The sequence below is a fragment of the Alexandromys fortis genome, unplaced genomic scaffold (genome assembly GCF_014885135.2).
Source record: "Alexandromys fortis isolate MF-2015 unplaced genomic scaffold, M_Fortis_MF-2015_v1.1 scaffold_14, whole genome shotgun sequence".
Classification (NCBI taxonomy): Eukaryota; Metazoa; Chordata; class Mammalia; order Rodentia; family Cricetidae; genus Alexandromys; species Alexandromys fortis.
The window spans coordinates 5263873-5282829 of record NW_026067910.1 but is presented as its reverse complement, the minus strand read 5'-3'; the positions used below and the strand labels follow the sequence as shown (position 1 = coordinate 5282829).

Here is an 18957-nt window from a genome sequence, read left to right as displayed (position 1 = left end):
CAGACAAATGATGTAGACCAAGAACAATGTGGTTCGCCTGCCTAGAGCCACCATTCATGGCTCTGTTCAGAAGTCACATCTGTGGACTGGACCCCATCCAGACTACCTTCCAGCTCATATAACCAGCCTTAAATCTGGCTTTCTCCAGGACTGTTCTTTCTGGATCATATTTAAATTTTGGTATACTGCATTTTGAAACTAAAATTGTGTCTCTATACCTGGTATTTTTGGAGATATCATATATATATAATATATAATATTCAGAAGGTCTTTAATTGGTCATTTCAAAATCTGGATGTTAATGTGATTGCCTTTTAGTACAAACTGAGGCAAAGGAACAACAAATTCTCAGAGATGTTTCTTTTTCTTGTTTTATTTAAGTGTGTGTGTGTGTGTGTGTGTGTGTGTGTACACAGGCACATATGGGTCATTTATGTGCAGTAGCCCAAGGAGAGAAGAGGGTCTAGAGTTACAGGTGGTTATAAACTACCACACACAGGTGCCGGGAGCAGAATACAACTCCTCAACGTGGAGCCCCCCCCTGCTGTTTCTACTTACTATTATTCATTTGAATTTTTCATTCAACAAACGTGCAGCTGGAAATGAGCAGAGCACAGACACAAGGGGGATGGCAATGCGTAAGTTCTGTACAAACCAGCGTGGATAATGTAAAGGAGTCGGAATCCGCCATAGTTAAGCTTTGGGAAGGAGGTGGTCCGAATCCTGGTGGAGGAGTGGGGTTGACAAAGCAGAAGTCAGCAAGTCTCTCTCTGCCAAGTCAGAAGCACTTGGCAGCAAAACACAAGGGAGGATTAGCACATATAATTGATCTTAATTATATGTTTCATAATTACATAAATCCATTAAGCATAAAGGGAAGGAAGTGCCATGTTCTTAATGAAAAAAAAATGTTTTCCCTAACTAGTTATGGAACAAAAGAGTACACCAAAAGCATGTGCGTTGTGTGTGTGGCGGGGGGGGGGGGTAAATTTATTTTACCTAAAATGCATGATACACAAAGCAATGAAATCTTAAGAATATACACTAGTCTTCAAATGTTCATATAGACGCTAAGAATTCTTGGGAACTGTGTGGATGAGGTTTTTTCCTTCTCCTTTACCAAAAAGCCATGGTCTTGACGATCTGGCTCAGAAGGTAGACCTTCTATGTTCTGCTCTGAGTGTGATGTAGAAAGGGATTCAGAAGCCAGCACAGGCTGATTCCTTGTGTTGTTATAGGCAACTATAAAAATTCCTGGTGGTGGAACACTCTAACTTCATACATTCTTTGGTTGTGCTGTTAACTGAAAACCTTATTAGAGTCCCTTTTTATGGTAAAGGTCCTGAAAACGAATAGACCCCTTCTGAGCATAGTGATAATGATGAATTTTGTAGTAAGTCCCGGCAGAGGAGGTTCAAAAGCTCTTGTAGCCATGGAGACTGAGAACTCTAGAGCTTTGAGAGAAGGTTGAGAATAAAATAATGTTTTCTATATTTAATACTCTGGTACTAGAGGGAACCTGAATGGCCTTCTACAGCATACATTGTCTTTGTTTTCAAAATTGCCTGTGTAACATTGTATCATCACTGAGTACACAGTTAGTTGGTAAGGTAGAGTTAGCTTTCCAAGACCCCCTGAAATAAGTCACTCTCAATGCTCTCTCAAACATAGAATTCTAGTAGGTGTTCTTCCAGAACACTAAAGAGTCAACTTGGTGAGGAAGCAACACATTCTAGAAAACTCTATACACATTAACTAACTGTATAACAATAAACAAACTTTTTATCAGATTAGGAAGGGGCTTCAGTAGTTCATTTGGTTCAGCTTCTTTGTCTTGCAGAAGGACTCGTTAGCCCCTCTTTATAAGTCAGAGGTAGGCCCGCAGAGAGATGGTTCACCACTGCTAAGGTTGATGGTAGTTAGTGGTGAGGACAGGGCAGTCTCCTGACCTAGCCCAGTATTATACTCAACAGTCTTCCATTGGGGAAACTCCTGAAAAGGTTTTGTTTTCTCAGAAATTCTTTCTTGTTTCTATCAAGCCAAAAAATACCCAGAATTTGACATACAATATAATCCCCCATAACTGTATACAAAATTACTACTAAGAAATTGGTGGTGGCTGGGCAGTTGTGGTGTATGCCTTTAATCCCTGAAGTGGCATTTCAATTGTATTTTAATAAATAAAACTTTTATTTATTTTTCTGTCTGAGGATCAGAAAATAAAATAGTCACACTGGCAAGACTTATAAACCAGTCAGAAATAACACACACCTTTAATCTCAGTAGACACACTAGCTTGCCATAGAAACCAGTTGGTAGTGGTTCATGTCCAGCTCTGGAGAGGATTATAAAATGGGAGGAGACAGCTCTCAGTCCAAGTCTCACTTGTAGATTCCTGGAGGCAGGACCACCATTTTCAGACTGAGGTTGAAGTAAAAGCCAGTGGCTGGCTGCTTTGCTTTTTGGACCTCAGGTAGAACCCCAATTTCACTCTCTGAGTTTTTATTAATCGTGCTTCAGTTCCCAGCACTAAGGAGGCAGAGGCAGGCAGTTGTCTGAGTTCAAGGCCAGCCTGGTCTACAAAGTGAGTTTCAAGACAGCTAGGGCTGTTACACAGAGAAACCCTGTCTGAAAAAAATAATAAAAAAGGAAAGAAAGAAAGAAAGAAAGAAAGAAAGAAAGAAAGAAAGAAAGAAAGAAACTGGTGGCATTTTAAATAATCCAGTTATTTGATCTCCTTGAGAGTAAAGCTGACCTTCAGCAGTTGGTTCTCTGGCAATCAAAAGTCATTTTGACTAAAGACAAGAATAAACCAAAGCTTTCAGATCTTTTCGTGATCCGATGATGCGTGTGCTTAAGCGAACGTGGCAGGAATCAGGTCTGAGGCAAACCTAATCAAGATATGCTAGACGAAGTCAGATGTTAAAGCTTACAGCTAGCGACGCCTGGCAGGGAAAACTGGTGGCCTCCTCGGGCTCTATTTCTTTATTTTTAGAGTTGTGTACATGCGTGAGTCTCTCTGGGGTTGCGGTCCTGTGAGGCGGGTGCCTGCGGAGGACAGCGGCATTGGATACGCTGGATCTGGAGAGCTAAGCAGTTCTCCGAGGCCATTTTATTCTACCTTCCCCTCTAGTAGGCCACATATTCCGATTCGAGAAAAGAGGAGAAGGCAATAAAATGTTTCATTTAAATGAAGACACGGGGAAAACCAAAGACTAGAGTGAGGAAAGACCGTGGTAGAAGACAGAATTCAGAGCGGAAGGAGGAAAGCGATTTCGGTTTGCGGTCTTCGAATCGAAGACAAACTGTCATCGCTTTCCATCTTCTCGCAACAGCTCTCTGAGGTCGCTAATATGGGCGTGTGGCAAAATACCACTCGCGCTGATTTTTCACACGGGCACCCACTAACAGAGCTGAATGCCTATTTGACATGACTTGAAATTCCGTACCCATTTAAAATGGACCAACATGACACAATAGTCATCATGACCCCATGTTGATATTTCATAAGAATGGGAGGTTGTCTCTCTATAAATTGGTTTTAGAATTAAGATGTTGGGTGGACTTCTGTAAATAGTGTCAGAGAGATAGAAAAGGAAGAGTTTGCACCGGAACCTTAGCATCAGAAAATCAAGCGCCCTGAACTTGAAAGGTGCAGCTATCAAGGCTTCAGTTCAATACCTTCTTGTCTGTCTTCCTCATTTTCCTCAACCACCCTTTCACCGAGGAAGCTATAGGGACCCTGTGTGGTGTCACCCACACATAGAATATTGGGTATGGAAATATCTCTCCAGTCCTGGCACGAAGGAATGCGAATATGTTTGATGTCTTCACTCCCAGGAATGAAACCAAACACTTTCTTGATGCGATGTCTGATGAGAAGTCGTGAGTGTTCCTCGGCGGCTTGTTCAAAGAGCGCCCTCTCACTCTGGAGGTGGTTGGACCAGTAGTGATGCTGCATAGAGGTGAGAGGAGAGCAGCATCTTCCCAGACATTTGGAGACCAGAAAAGCAATGGTTGCCAAAATGATCAAAATCCAGCCCAGCATCTACGCATAATTAGTAGGAAGATAATTAGTAGGCACAGGCATCCATCAATACAGCACATAGTCCAGAAGCAGTCACGGTACGAGGGAGTCCTACAGACCTCAGAACTAAAATATGGGTCTTTGCTTCCAGTGTTTAATATATAATATACAGTGATGGTCATTTGATGTGGAAATAGCTGTGATGGGAGGACAGTGCCGTCTTCATATGGCAGAGGAATGTGACCTTTTCATGTGGGATGGGTTCTAAGTACTGCCCTTGAAGTGATAGATGCTATAAACCACCAATCAACCTTATATAAAATGCTAAAGCCTTGTCCTTTGCTAGGACCCAATTTCGCTTCTCAATCATTAGGTACAGACCTACATGTTTGTTGGGGGTTTAATTAGTATTAGATAATGATGCTGTCAGAGGCACTAATGGCAGCCTCCCAAGCTGTCCTCAACGACCTGCTACCAAGCACTCATAGACGTATCTCCCTGCATTCCTCTTATCTTTGCAGTCAAAAAAGTCAGGAAAGAACTATAGGCTCTCCCTTAAAGTTCCTTATTGTTTTCTTTGTTTAGATAAACTAGCTTTATTTGTGACTACTTAGTATCTGCTTTTTATTTTTATATTTATTATTTATTTATTTATTTTTGAGACAGGGTTTCTCTGTGTAAAGCCCTAGCTGTCCTGAAACTAGCTCTGTAGATCAGACTGGCCTCGAACTCACTGCAATCCCCCTGCCTCTGCCTCCCAAGTGCTGGGATTAAAAGCAATGTACCACCACTGGCACTGGCAGTATCTGACTTTTTCCTTTCTTTCTTTTTTCTTTTTGTCTTAGAATCATTTTGTTCCCTTCTGTACCATTCTTTAAGAAATATTTGGCAACTGGAAGGTAAAGTGAAGACAGACTTTTAGGCATGCTAACAGTACACAGTCACAGGTGGGCATTGCAAATGTCTTTCTCCTACAAGCTTTCCCAAGCTCTTCTGGCTGAGCTGGTTTTATGACTAGTCAAAATGAAATAAACAAACAACACTAAAGAAAACCCCAAAACCAATTGTGACAGAGTATATCTTAGTGAAAATTTTCTTTTCTTTTTCTCCATTCGCGTATTATTGCAGTATTTCAGGATTCTGTGTCTTGATAATATTTTTTCTAACAGAACAGTATCAAAATAACTGAAGGAGAGCAGGTCAAAAGCCAGAGAAGTCTTTGCAATTAGTACCTTAAATTAGATGAAGCTTTTATGATATTTCAGTGCCTTGAAAATATGTTTCAACTCGGCCCTTAGAGAAACTAATGACTTTTTCTTGCCAAAATGAAAAATTGCACTTCTGAAATTGAACCTAAAAGTATGCCAGGCTCCTGTCTTCCTCCTATCCCATCCCACTCTCTGCCGCCACTAATTTGTTCATGAACATTATATTTAGAGCCACCATTGGAAATTTTAAAAATATAATTGAGCTTCCTATAATTTCAGAAGAGATTTTAAATATAGAAGAACACAAATGTAAAAAAGAAACAGAAAAATGAGATTTAGTAATCCGGCACTATTCTGATAATACTTATGATAATATAATAATTCTAACATTCATTATTTTTAACAGACTGGACACAGTCATGAGCTCTTTAAATGTGTTAGTTAATTTTCTTATTCACAACCATTTAGGTGGCATATTCTGTTATTAGCTTTCTTTCACAGTTGAGGAAAGTTGGTACAACTTAATAAACAACGTGCCAGTCATGAGTGATTAAGCAATAGGAGAGAAGCTGGCCTACTGAATTCCAGCAGCTTAACTCTGGGTGCAGCTGCCCAGTGGAATTCATTCAGGTGCATGGGATCTAGCGTGTGCTGTGTACTCAGATAACAGGAGAAACAGCAGACACAGGATACCTTCATAGGAACCATAATAGGTTTGGGATAGTACCCCAGAAAAGGAAGTCATAAACTCACTTGTGACTGGTATCTGTGGAGAAGAGCCACTTCGTCTCTTACGGGCATCACATCAGAAGGAGCCGACGTGTAGCATGGAAACCCAGCTAGGATCTCTTCCCGTTTGCTGGCAGAGACATTAGCGAACATTGGGTACTGGTCCACAGAGGCATACTCACTTGCCGCACATTCATAGTAGGTGCCTGTCATCAGGGTCACTGTCAGCCACGTCAGTGGAGCAACCAGCGCCCTGCCGGTGATGTTGAAGAACATGAGGCAGGCCAGCCTCCTCTCCAGAGGGCTGCTTCTCCGGTACGGAGGGGTACAGCTGCCGCAGCAGTATTCGCTGGCGACCGTCCACATCTGGCCTCTGAGAGCATAGCCGGCAATCAGAAGGATCAAGGCAGGAACCAGGAGAAAAGCTGTACCGTAGTAGAAGTTCTTTCCGGCTTGACACGGACAACTGAATGTGTAAGAGGAGAACAGTTGCTGCACACAAATAGTCGAGATGGCAATCAAAGAATTGGTGCACGTTCCGCTTCTCTGTAGAGACGAGAGAAGACAATTGAGACTTGGGCTCATCGCGGAAGCTCTGACCCAGCTAGCTGGTGGCCCTTTCTGATCTCTGGACTCCACCAGCTGTGACCATTTTATAGGATCACACTGGTTTGACTGGTTGTGTTAAGTGACCCAACATCCTTATGTGTTTAAAGGATCCCTAGACTCTTCTCATGTTCTTTGTAAATCCTGAGCTAATAAATTCATACCAGATAGTAGCTGTGAGAAAGAGGAGGGACCTCAGTTCTGTGGGAAAAGAGAACTTTTCAACGTCCCTTCATGGACGACCACAGCACACTTTCCAGATTGACACCCTCCATCTTGCTATGCACCACTTTGTAAAACACGAAATGTTAAGCATCAGCCAACACAGCTTAGGAAGCAAAACAGAGGCACTCTTAAGGCAGTGACAGATTCTATAGCCAAAGCATCACAAAACGCAGAGAAACGGAAACTAATAAATATTAGAGAAATCCAAAATTTTGAGGTGGTCCCAAAATGTTGTCTAAAAGAAAGGGGGGGAGGCATAACAAAGCCTTTCCTAAAAAAATATGTTTGTTGACAGAATATTACCATATGATGATTTAAAAGTTAAATTGCAAACTTATTTCGATGATATCCTTTGCTTGTATGAAAATGTGATTATTTGTAATAGTTGCATAATTTTAAATAAGAATATAACAATCAAACATGTAAGCTGTTTGTGTTATTTAACTAGGAAATATTTACCACACAATTTCTTTGTACAGGGTACTGGACAGAGTTTGGTTGGATTTATAAATCTTTTTTTCTCAGACTCTAGGGTGGATATGGTGAAGCTATCTTTAGTAAAATGAGACAGTATAATAAGAAATTCGAGGTGCAACACAGAATAAACAATATAGTCAAAAAGCATATGAGGACACATGATGTAGAAAATATAACTAGGCCCGAGCCACAGGGCTTGAATTCCAGTACTTGGGAGGTAGAGGCAGGCAGAACTCTGAGTTCAAACCCAGCCTGGTCTGCGTAGTAAGTTCCAGCACAGCCAGGACTACATGGAGAGACTCTGTCTCTAAAGAGCAAGAAAATGACCTCTAGAAATACAAATGTATACCAACAGAAAGTGGACATGCGTTGCTGGGAGAGTGGGGAAGGAGGAATATGAAGAGAGGTGAAGAGCCACGAGGAAACATTTGGGAAGTATACATTTCTACCTCAGTGTTCGGATTTGTAGAAGAAATGCCAACACTATCAAAAGACTTTTTCTTTTCCCAGGAAAGTAGGCCAGGAAATTCCAAACAAGGTCACACCAGGAAGTAGCAGCCTAGGTCAGAAGGTGGTAGAAGGAAGAGAAAGCCTAGACCACAACCTTTACTAGAGTATCTTTGGGGAAGATAAGGCAGGCAGGGAACACTTAAGCTTGGTTTCTAAACAAACCTAGTGGCTTTGGGTGTAGAGATAGGTTATCCCTATATATCTGCAGCCTGGTAAGGGTTAATTAGGGCAGGAGAATATTAATTCAATTTGTGAGCATTCGATAAGGTGATGGTTCTGGCATTTGACCTCTGGCTCACTGGGGAAATACAAATAGCTTATTAATTGGCCCTGTAATTAATGGATACCAAATAGATAAACATAGGACGGGGTAATAGCAATGTTAACTACATTGACTAAAAAATTATCTCTATACTTATCAAACTATGTATCAAATATGGCTTAATAAATCATAAACATTTACATTGTGATCACTGAAAGACTAGATATACCATCTTTAGACCATTTAAGACATAGAGGGAATAAGAGGAAAATCTTTACAGGAAAGGAGAGAGTAAGCAAAGACAAAAGAATGATAATGAGAAAAGACAAAATCACAGTGTAAATGAGACCAGGTGCATCAATAATAACAATAAAATATTTTCAATAGCTATCCATGACTGCTTACGCTCTGCTAGGCTTTGTGTTAAGAACACTGAATCTCCTCAACAGTCCAATGTTGAGATATTAAAGAACTTGCCTAGCACCACACACAGATGAATGGAGGAGTCAAGACTAGGACCCAGGTAGCCTGGGACATGTCTTTATCCACCACACCAGAACCAGTTTAAACCTGCCCATGCCATGCTGCTTACAAGTGACACTCCCAAAAGGACCACACACAAAGCATGAAAGCAAAGACATGGGTCACTGGGAGTAACAGAATCAGGAGACAGCAAGACTGGCCAGCTGCACACTCCATCATCATTAAAACAATACATCACAAAGATATGAAAATGTCAATGTGTACATCCATGATTGCATAACTCTGAATTATATAAGACGAAGATCTGGACAAATAATAAAAAAGAACCCTTTCACAGAAAGACTTTTAATGTGACACTAACAAGTGAGTTGATCAAATAAACAAAAGTAGTTAAAAGATTAAAAAGAATAAATTTAGCAGGTTTGGCCTAAGTCAGATTGTTGAAGATAAATGACATTCTATGACCTAATAACAGAGGATAAATATTTTATTTTGTAAGTCTCACAAATCATTTCCCTCTAAATTGTGTGGGTGATGCAGGGGGTCACCAAGGAGCTCTCGGTCTTGGCATCCAATAACAAGGAGATGGATTCAGAAGTCATGACAATGATATACCATAGAGGCGGGCTTAGTAAAGGACGGCGTCGGAGCCAAATTGGTCACTGCTTGCTTTGTCTGGCTTAGGAGTTAAGAGTGGCTTATGCATTTTAAAATGGTTGAAAAAAAAAATCTGTGACATGAAAATTAAACTAAGTTCAAGTGTCAGTGCTTATTAATAAAGTTTTATTGGAAAATAGCCATGTCTGCTTGGGGATGGCTGCTTTTGTAGTGACAGCAGTATGGAGTTATCATTACAGAACCTGTACTCTCTGGTTCTTTATAGAAGATTTTTCTGACCTGATGTTAATCTCTATAAATAAATCATCTACAACGGCAGGTATCACTGTGGATAAACATCAACAAACAACCTTGAGGAAAAAGTTCTGGCCATGAGGTGTGAGCTGTAGGGCACCACTACAATGTAGAGTTGCAAGCGCTACGACATATTCCGTATGGGTAGTAACATGTGTGGAACTTTAAAACGTGCATAGGAGTGATAAATACCGAAGTCCACAGAGTGATAACCACTAAGAAGGAAAAAAAAGGTAGAGTCTAAGAGATTCCCGGACATTTTAGCTGGTTCAGGCCAAAGCATATATAGCAAAACTTAGTAACACATACCATATTCTTTGTGTTTATTATCTCATATCTTAAAATCCATTCATTATAGTATCTGGTATATGAGGAAATGAGCAAGAGAATTATAGAGCATTCCTTCTGGGAGCTGCATAGGACACAGCAGAGCATAGGCTGAACCCTCCTGGAGTAAGGGGTTTGTTAAAGCAAATCTGTAAGGATTTGCTTTGTAGATTCCTTGACGGCATAGCCACATATACTAGCTTTGGGTGAACACTCCCCTCGTCCCTCCCCACTCCACACACTTAAGCTTTTCTGTCCCCATGTTCGACCTTTCGCTTTAATGTCGTGTGTGTCCTAACACCCTGCCCATGCCTCTGCTGACCACACACCCCTTTCTCATAAATACACATGTATCAAATTCGAATCTAGAACCCACTAGAGACGGAACATGCTTGTCGTTCTGAGCCCAAGTGTCCTCACTTAGTCTCATATAATCCAGTCCTAAGCCTTCTCCTCTAAATTTCTTAGTTGCAGTTTTCTTTATTGTTTACTTTGATAAAAATGAATCCCAACGTTAGTTTGCTGTTTGTCTGTCCCTCATGTGGCTTTCACATGTATATGACCCACAGGGACCCCGTTTCACAATCTCTCTCATTGAGCACAACCGCGGGTATGCCTGAGAAAACCAGATCTGAGCATTACAGCTATCCTTAGCAGGTAGGGGTCACAGAACAAATCATAAATTAACTTTATATTAGGGAATCGGTTAAAATAAGCCCAAAGATCAGCTTAAAGTAAAAGGAGTGTGGTGTGTGAGTGTGTGTGTGTGTGTATGTATTTGAGCACATACATGCATACATACATACGTACGTACATACATACATTTTGAGGCCAGGAGAAGACATTGGTGTCTTCCTCTGTCACTTCTTACTTTCACTGAACTGGATTTCATTGGTTCCACTAGGGTGGCTGACCATGACCTTGAAGAATCTGCCCATCTTGGTCCACCAATGTTGGGGTTCTAAGGACATGTAGCTACGCCTGCCTTTTTAGAAGGATGCTGGGGATCTAAACTCAAGGTCCTCTTGCTTTTACACTGTTACCCATTAAGCCATCTCCTTAGATCCTAGTAAAAGAAGAAACAGGACTCCATACAAGCCCTTTGGTAGCTGAGGTCACTGTTGTCTTCTGTTAGGATTTTCCCAAGTCTTTATTCAATTGCCCAGCTGCCTCCCAAAGAACTAGAGTAGAGGTGTGGTCCAAGATACTGTTTACTTGTAGTAATTGACAGCTGACAGTGTATTTGACAAGATTGAAGATTGAAGAATGCTTCTTTCTCAATCCCTACTCCAAATTCTATTCTAGCCAGCCTAACGATTCTTAGTAAAAGCAGAAATGCAATACTTGGGCATTATTTTGAACCAATTCTCCTCCCCCCTGCTCTAGTGCCCGGGCACATTGGTCATTTACCTTCAGAAGCACCAAACCACATTTTCTCCTGTTTAACAGTGGGGTGATTTTACATAAAGAGAAGGGGCCTGGGGAACGCAGGGTGTACTCAGATGATGAATGATGCTGAGTGTCATAGTCTGAAAAAGAGCAGACCAGTGCCCAGGTGACAGTAGCCTTGGCTGTGTTTGCTCATGTTGTGTACTGTGTGCCTGCCAGGCACCTAGCTCCTTCCTCAGTCAGGTCCTGAGTCTGACCTGGAGGGCCATTGGCTAGCAAACAGCCTTGTCAGTCTGGAGGAAGAAGCCAGCTTTTCTAACGTACTGGTGACATCTCAAGCTTTGTAGTGGCCTTGATATGCCCACAACAGAGCCATGGTCACATATGGTTGTTGACTGCAGTGCCACTTTTCCCACTGCAAGTGCTTAGACCTGTCCTGTTTCTCTCGAGGATCTCTTACCTTTGAAGCCCAAATTATCTCCACATTGGCAGCAGGTTGTCAAGTGCACACATGGTTTAGTGCCTAGTTCTAAAATTTGTTTTATCGACTATGTTAAAATGTATACAATAGACAAAGGGGGGTGATAATTGAGAATTTGCAAATGTAGTTCTGATCCCTACTCTGCAGATCATTTTGGAGAGCTTTATCAGTCTTTTTATTTTTATGCTCCTATCCTGTAAAATGGCAATGAATGTCATACTGACGACTTCACCAGCTGTAGTTGAATTCAAATGATACAGACAGCGAAAACCAAGCTGTGAGCTGAGAAGTGGTAAATGTAAGTTATTAGTGTGCCCCTAAGAAAGCTGCCAAATCCCCAAGCCCAGTATTACTGATTTCCCTGAGACCATGGTTTCACAGACCATAAACAGCGTGGCGCTACGTCACATGGTGTAGAATTCCATCCCATATATTCACCTCTAAGAAGAGCCTGCAGTAATTAGTTTTTATACGGTGCATTATAATATGTTTTACGGTGCATGCCATCTCTTTGATAGCCAAATTATTCTGTGAGGTAGGTATTAGCATTGCCATTTCACAGATGTGGAAACTGAGCCATGGAGCAATAAAGTGGCTTGTCCAAGGCCACATAGCCAGTAATCAGGAGAACAGCAACTAAATCGGAGCCTTGCCAACCATCCTGGGCTCTTTCAACTGTGCCACACTCTTCTTCAAAGTGCTCACCCATCTTCACCTGGCAGGAAGAGTCCACCGGAACCAAGAAGGCTAAATGTCTCAGGATGGAAGAAGCAGAAGGCCGCCTTCTCAAGCGAGGTTTCCATGTCTATTTCTGGAACAGCTTTGGACTCACGCACCCTGCCTGCATTTGTCATGATGAGGGTTCTTATTTGAACTTTAAATATGTGTACTTTTGCATAAATAAAGAGAGCCTCCAATAGCTCAGGAACTATCAAAAGAAAGCCAAAGGCTTGCTCTCTCTGCCAGAATCTTTATACATTATTAAACTACAGAGCACCCATTCTGAGCAACAGCACTGTAAGAAAATATCAGCTTTATGCCTCCTTTAAAGTTGCTGATTGCCGTTAGGAAAAGTTACTTTTCAATGCTGTAAATACACATGATGGGGGCAGGAAGTGCTCTGGGGACAATGCAAAACTCATTTGTTGATGAGGTTTAAAGTCAGGATTTCGTGCCGGAAGTTTGCTGATCCGTCTCTGTAACGCATAGAACAATCAATACCAAGTGAATAATGCTAACGTTAAATCTGTCTTGGATTGCAAAGGTTTCTGTTTGTGATTTTAAAACAATGCCTTGGCATTCGAACAAAACACCACTCATCAACTCCCTGGGGCTAGAGAGTTTTTAGTGTCTTGGTGCTTTTGCTCTGACTTCACACACACTGTGAGCTTTTATGGGCCTGGATTACAAGTGAGGCTGCTCCTTGATCAGTAGCAGGTTACAGAGATACAAGACAGTGCTGCTGTTCATGTATTTTGGTGGGGTTTTTGTTTGCTTGTTTTTTTTCTCTTCCATTCAGCAAAGAGCAAAGGCAGGAGAAAAGGCTCCTGCACCAAGGCCAGGAGGAACTTGCTAAGACAAAAGGCGAAAGGGGACTACTCTACTGATATACACCGAAGTCACAGTCCGAAGAAAAGAACTGAAGATCACTCTTTACCTTCCAGGAGAGATGTCTCGCCCTGCACCCAAAAGGCCAGAATATCAAAAAATAGTAAGACTTTTTTTTTTTTTCAAATAGCCTTGCTTCCACTTCCCAGTAAATGTGTCCTTGGGGGATGTTTTATGAATTTTGGAAAATAATGCTACAAGTAGAAGATTTCAGTGAAGCAAAGATGATGTTAAGTGAATGAACCTTCTGGGAAGAGTTACAAGTATCTTTTAATAGTGTAGCAGAATAATCAATTCTTTATACAGATTTTTAGGATCTTCTTTTCTGATGGATGACTTGAATACAGGCATCAAATATTCCTTTTGCTTCTAAAATGTGAAAACATCAATCATTTGCATTTATGTTATATTAAATAGCAAAGGAAATGTATAATCAATTATATGTAAAATTAAATAGGAATCAAAAGATTGTCATTAAAAATACACTCCCTACTCTTAAATGTGTTTGTATTTGGTGTGTGCTATTGTCCTTTCTATAACTTTGAAATTGATTCATTTCTAAAATGTTTTGGTTTGGCACATTTAATTTGAAGCAATATTCAGTTTTTAAAATAAACCTCTTCATTTAGCTTTACTAATTCAGATATTACAGGTAGGAAAACTTAGAGTTATGATTAAGGCTGTTTTGGTTATTTCAGGGACTGGTGGACGTTTAATGTTAAGTAGGTGATTTTAGCCCTGTGTTCTCAAGGCTGCATTGACTAAACTAATTGGTGTGCATCTCAGTTGGAAATGCCCATGAATACCTCATCTGGCATTCTGGAATCTTGCACCACTTTGTTGAACTAGCAAATGGCAAAAACGTATAGCATGTAATTCATATTGTGCCTAAATCACTACACACACACACACACACACACACACACACACACACACACACATGCACGCACGCACGCACCACAGTTTAAACCTTTTTATATGGGCACACCCAAAACCACAGGGAAAAATTACAGGAGTTCTATTTTTCATATGAAAGTGGGTTTTTTATTGTTTTAAAGAAATTCCGGTTGCTATCTTGGGATCTGTAGTATGGCTTTGTAGACTTACAGAGAACGCTAGATATGTCATTCACAGTATAACCTCTGGTCATGAAGCAGGATACAGAAATGGACCTTTATGGATAGTGTATTTGAAACTCAGGTGGAATTTAACATGTTTCAAGATGTATTAGTATATCCCATGGCAGGTAGTGGAGAGGGAGGGGGAGAGAGAGTTGAGACTTTAAAGCAGGCCCAGGCTGTGACAGACAGGAAGGGCACAATTTCTTCTCTCTTCTCAGTACAAATTCTTTGTGTAGAGTAGTGACAAACACATTCCTTGTCTTCCTCTCTCTTCCTCTCCATCTCCCCTTTCCCCTCTCCCCTCTCCTTCCCCCCTTTTTTTCTCTCTCTCTCCCTCTTCCCCCTCTTCCTCTCCTTCCTACCCCTGTCACCCCCTCATTCTCTTTTGTTTATTTCTCTGCTACAGCGTTAATACATAGCAATGTTTAGTTTTCTGTTGTGGCTTCTATATTAGGCAGAAGCATTGTGTATAATACATCGGTATTTGGTGTGTTCTGTGTTGAGCCTCTTAGAAAGTTTATATCACAAGAGCAGGAATAAAACTGAACATTTGTGACCCTCAGTATTAGGTTCACATTATTTTTGTTCGACTCTCTTGCTTACATCCCTTATTTCCTGGAAAAAGTATTAACATACTGAATTGTATGCATTGTTATAATACAAATTAACATGCAATATAAATTAGTTTATAATGTCTACTCTACATATACTTATGGCATTTTGTTTCTAGTTTTCACATAAATTGGTACAGATGTACCATCTAATATTTAGATTCTTTTCTTTTAAAATGTATCAATAATAAATATAGCCACTTGGCAAAGAGGCATGTTTGTCATCATATAAACCGACACATCTCATTCAGATGTCGAGGCACTGGGTTAACTTTGAAATCATTTGCATCAAAATTCATGGTATTTTACAAAAGCTATTTGGTTGAGTAAATAATTTTACTGTTTTTCAAAAAGACATTCACATCCATCTTTAAAATAAAACCCATCCATTTTCGGGTCTGCTCTCCTACATATGAAGACACTTGATGGAAGAGGGAAGAATGACTCTCCTAGCTTGAAATCCACAGTGACCTCTCACGGAAATCTAGTCCTCTGTGAAACACGCTTACTGTCACTAGTGTTCCCCTTCCCTCTTCCATTTTCCTCTGCCCCCTCCACAGAAGTACCTCAGTGATTAATGCTGTGTGGGTGGAGTTGGAGCCTGGAGTTGGAGGGGGCTCTGGCTCCAGATGGCTGGGCAAGTATCTGCTTCATTTGGGTCCTCCTTTGACTCTGTAGGATAGACAGTGTGGAATACGTTCTCCACAGGTTTCCTTCCCTTTCAGAAGGAACACTTCTTGGCAGGAACAAGCAGACTTTTTCAAATTAAAAACTTGGCCATATTTTCTTTTCTGCTTTTATTTTCATCCTCTCTGTACTAAATGAAGCCTGACTGGACCTCAGTTTTAATTTTTGCTTGTAATTCACTCTAAAAAAATGGAACATAATTTGAAGTTCTATTTTTAAAACAGAGGCAGTAACATTTATATTTGGGTCCTCTAAAAATCTCCTCTTTTCTCTAAGCATATTGCGAACAACAATTCCTGCCAGCTTGCTACTGTGACTGGGATCATTCCCAAGCCCCCTGGCAGATCTGGGTCTCAGAAGAGGCTACATGTATTCACAATTAGCCTCACCAGCTATTCCTTCCAGCTGAGAACAGGCAATGTAAAGAACAAGGCATTCCAGAATAGTAATAATTGTATCAGAAGTTAGTAGTTAAAAATAAAAACCCCTTTCTCCACTTCTCCATGAAAACACGCATCAAGGTATGCAACAAACACGAATCCGTCAGATGTTCTCATGGGAGAACCTAGACCACTCCGCTCTTCTCCCAGTCTAGCCGTGTGTGCAAATAAGTGCAAGTGATGACTCAGGAGTGCAGATGCTGCAGTCCTGGGGGAGTGGGAAAGGTGAGGAAATGATCTCTGGGTGTGATTTCAACCCATAGACTAAAATAAATAATATAGCGATCTACTGTCAGAACCGTCTGTAATAAAACCATGCATGTTTGCCCCACAGAACAAAGACCTGTTTGTACTCACCTACGGAGCTCTGGTTGCCCAGTTATGCAAGGATTATGAAAAAGATGAAGATGTGAACAAATACTTAGATAGAATGTAAGTAGATGTCTCTTTGCTGTAGAATACCTATTGCTTGCTAATGTCACCTGCGCTTTCCAGCTCCTCATGCCTCGCTCCACCGCCCCAGCTCCTCCTTGGCTGCTACAGACCACATCTAAAAGTGGAACATAATTTCTTACAGCTCAACTTAAAATAATAGGGAGGAGCTTTTCTCTATTTCTATCAAATATAGAATTCTCTTTTTCCAGGTTGGAAATGATGTCTTTATTAGTTACATGTAAGCAGCTGACGTGATGGAACAGAAGTGTACTTTTAATAAGATGATGGAATATCCAGTTTGATTTTGAGTTTTCACAATTCCTTACAATGAAAATGTTTGTTTTCATAAGCATAGGCCTCCTATTGGGGCCTATGCAATAAACAAGCAAACAAAAAGCTAAGAGTTGTCGCCCAACAAGAAGACAGAGGTGTGATGAACTCTATTGAAAGAGGATTGTCTCTCTCTTACCTCATTGCTTGTTTAAAAAAAGATTTCTAATATAAAACAAAACAATCTTTTCTTTTTAAATCAAGCCCATTTCCCCCTTTTATTTTGTTAGTGAAAATTCCTCTAGTTTATATTCAACCTTCTATATTTGTAATTATATGATCGCCAAATTATTGCAATCTTGTCATTATTTTTAACTTTTTTGAGTGTCTTATGAGCGTGCCTTTATTACAATCATAACAGGTTTTATTGTGTCGCTTTCATACATGTTTTCAGTGTATTCTGATCACATCCTTTATCCTCTCTACCCCTCCCTCGTCCCCTCAATCCCCTTCTTCTCTCTCGCCTGGCCCTGCCCACTTCTTCTTTCATATCTTCTTTATACCCGGCGAGTTTCGAGTTTCGGTGGGGTTGGTTACAGGAGATGGGCACTTTGCCAGTGGCTGCACCACTGAACAAAACGTCCCTCCCTCCTCCAACAACCATTACCTGCATCAAAACAGAAAGAAAGGAGCCCAGGAACCTCTCCCCTACCGTAACAGACTGTTGATTGGCACACTTCTGTAGAAATCGTGTGTGGGTAGTTACAGCTGCCGGGAGTGCAGCAGTCTCCCCATGCCCGGATGTCAGCATTCCACACCTCTCCCCATCCCTCCAGCTCTTACCGTCTTTCTGCATCTTCATCGTCAATGTTCTCTAGGCCTTGAAAGGAGTGATAATGAGGCTCCATTTCTGGGTGGACATTCAATAGTTATTTCTTTGTTTTCAGTATTTTGAGTATGAACAAGTCACTGCTGACAACTTAAAAAAAATGCTTCTCTTACCATAGCTGGCAGCAGCACCATTTTGTTGCTATAAGCATGGTCATTTATAAAGCAGTTTGATGTATGCATCACACCACTTAGCAAAGCAACGACAGAAGCTTCCTTACCAGGGTCTAGGACCTATCCAGCCACAGACTTTTGAATGGGTTTACAGTCTTAAATATAATTTCTTTCCCATGGAGAATCTTCACAATTCCTTACAATGAAAATGTTTGCTTTCATAAGCGTGGGCCACCTACTGGGGCCGATGCAATAAACAAGCAAACAAAAAACTAAGAGTAGTCGCCTGGCAAGAAGACAGACGTATGAGGAACTCGACTGAAAAGAAATTATATTTTTCAAACCCAGTCAGAAAGTGGTTACCTCATAACAGACATGCCCTTACTGCACCAGTGTGCTCACCTTCCCTCAACTGGTCAGTGTTGCTGCACGCAGGACCACGGCTGAGGAAGACCGCTAATGACGATTCCCTCAGCTGCCTGCATAGCACCTACTTCTGTAAGGGTGGCCGGTGGGGAGGAAGCTTTTCACCCAGTTCCAGCTCGATTTATCTTGCAACTAAGAGGTATGTTTTTTTCACCAATAATTCCTGACTAGGATATCTTAGTTTTGGTGAAAATCCAACAGCAATTGCTTGTATTGCTTTAGGATTTCAAGAATCTCTATGACTCATAGGGAGGTAGCCCAATCTTGGCTATTTTTGTTTAATAACTCATGGCTTGCAGGAACAGTTTTTTTTCCAGTCACATGAAGATACAGTCCTTTAAACTTGTTTTTAAATTTACTTATTTAGATTTGTGTGTGTGTGTGTCTGTGTGTGTGTGTGTGTGTGTGTGTGTGTGTGTGTCTGACAGAGCAAGAACATGGAGGTCAAAGGACAATTCTGGGGAATTATTTCAACTCTTCCACTTTATGGGCTCTGGGAAGCAAACACAGGTCAGGATCCCTGTGCACTAGCACCTCTACCTACTAAGCTGTCTTGCCAATTTTTTTTAAGACAGGCTCTCTCACTAAATACACTGATTGTTAAATATACTACATATGTACAGTATACATGTTGCTCATTACATTCTTCTCATCCCTGTCACCTGTGGCTGAATATATATATATATATATATATATATATATATATATATATATGTCTCTT

General features: G+C 40.8%; 2 protein-coding genes across 2 annotated transcripts in view; one reads left to right on the top strand and one right to left on the bottom strand.

Moving 5' to 3' along the window:
• Nucleotides 1-2236: 2236 nt before the first annotated feature.
• Nucleotides 2237-10031, bottom strand: Calhm4 (calcium homeostasis modulator family member 4). Its single transcript, XM_050138004.1, has 2 exons — nt 5989-10031; nt 2237-4048 (listed from the first exon to the last, which is right to left on the bottom strand). The coding sequence occupies exons 1-2, from the start codon at nt 6547-6549 to the stop codon at nt 3662-3664; spliced, it is 948 nt and encodes a 315-aa protein (XP_049993961.1). The 5' UTR covers nt 6550-10031; the 3' UTR covers nt 2237-3661.
• A 564-nt stretch (nt 10032-10595) lies between these two features.
• Nucleotides 10596-18957, top strand: part of Trappc3l (trafficking protein particle complex subunit 3L) — a 45911-nt gene continuing 37549 nt past the window's right edge. The window contains exons 1-2 of the mRNA XM_050137965.1: nt 10596-13347; nt 16438-16535. Coding sequence (XP_049993922.1) covers nt 13306-13347; nt 16438-16535 — 140 coding nt within the window. The 5' untranslated portion in view covers nt 10596-13305. The remainder of the gene's footprint in view (nt 13348-16437; nt 16536-18957) is intronic.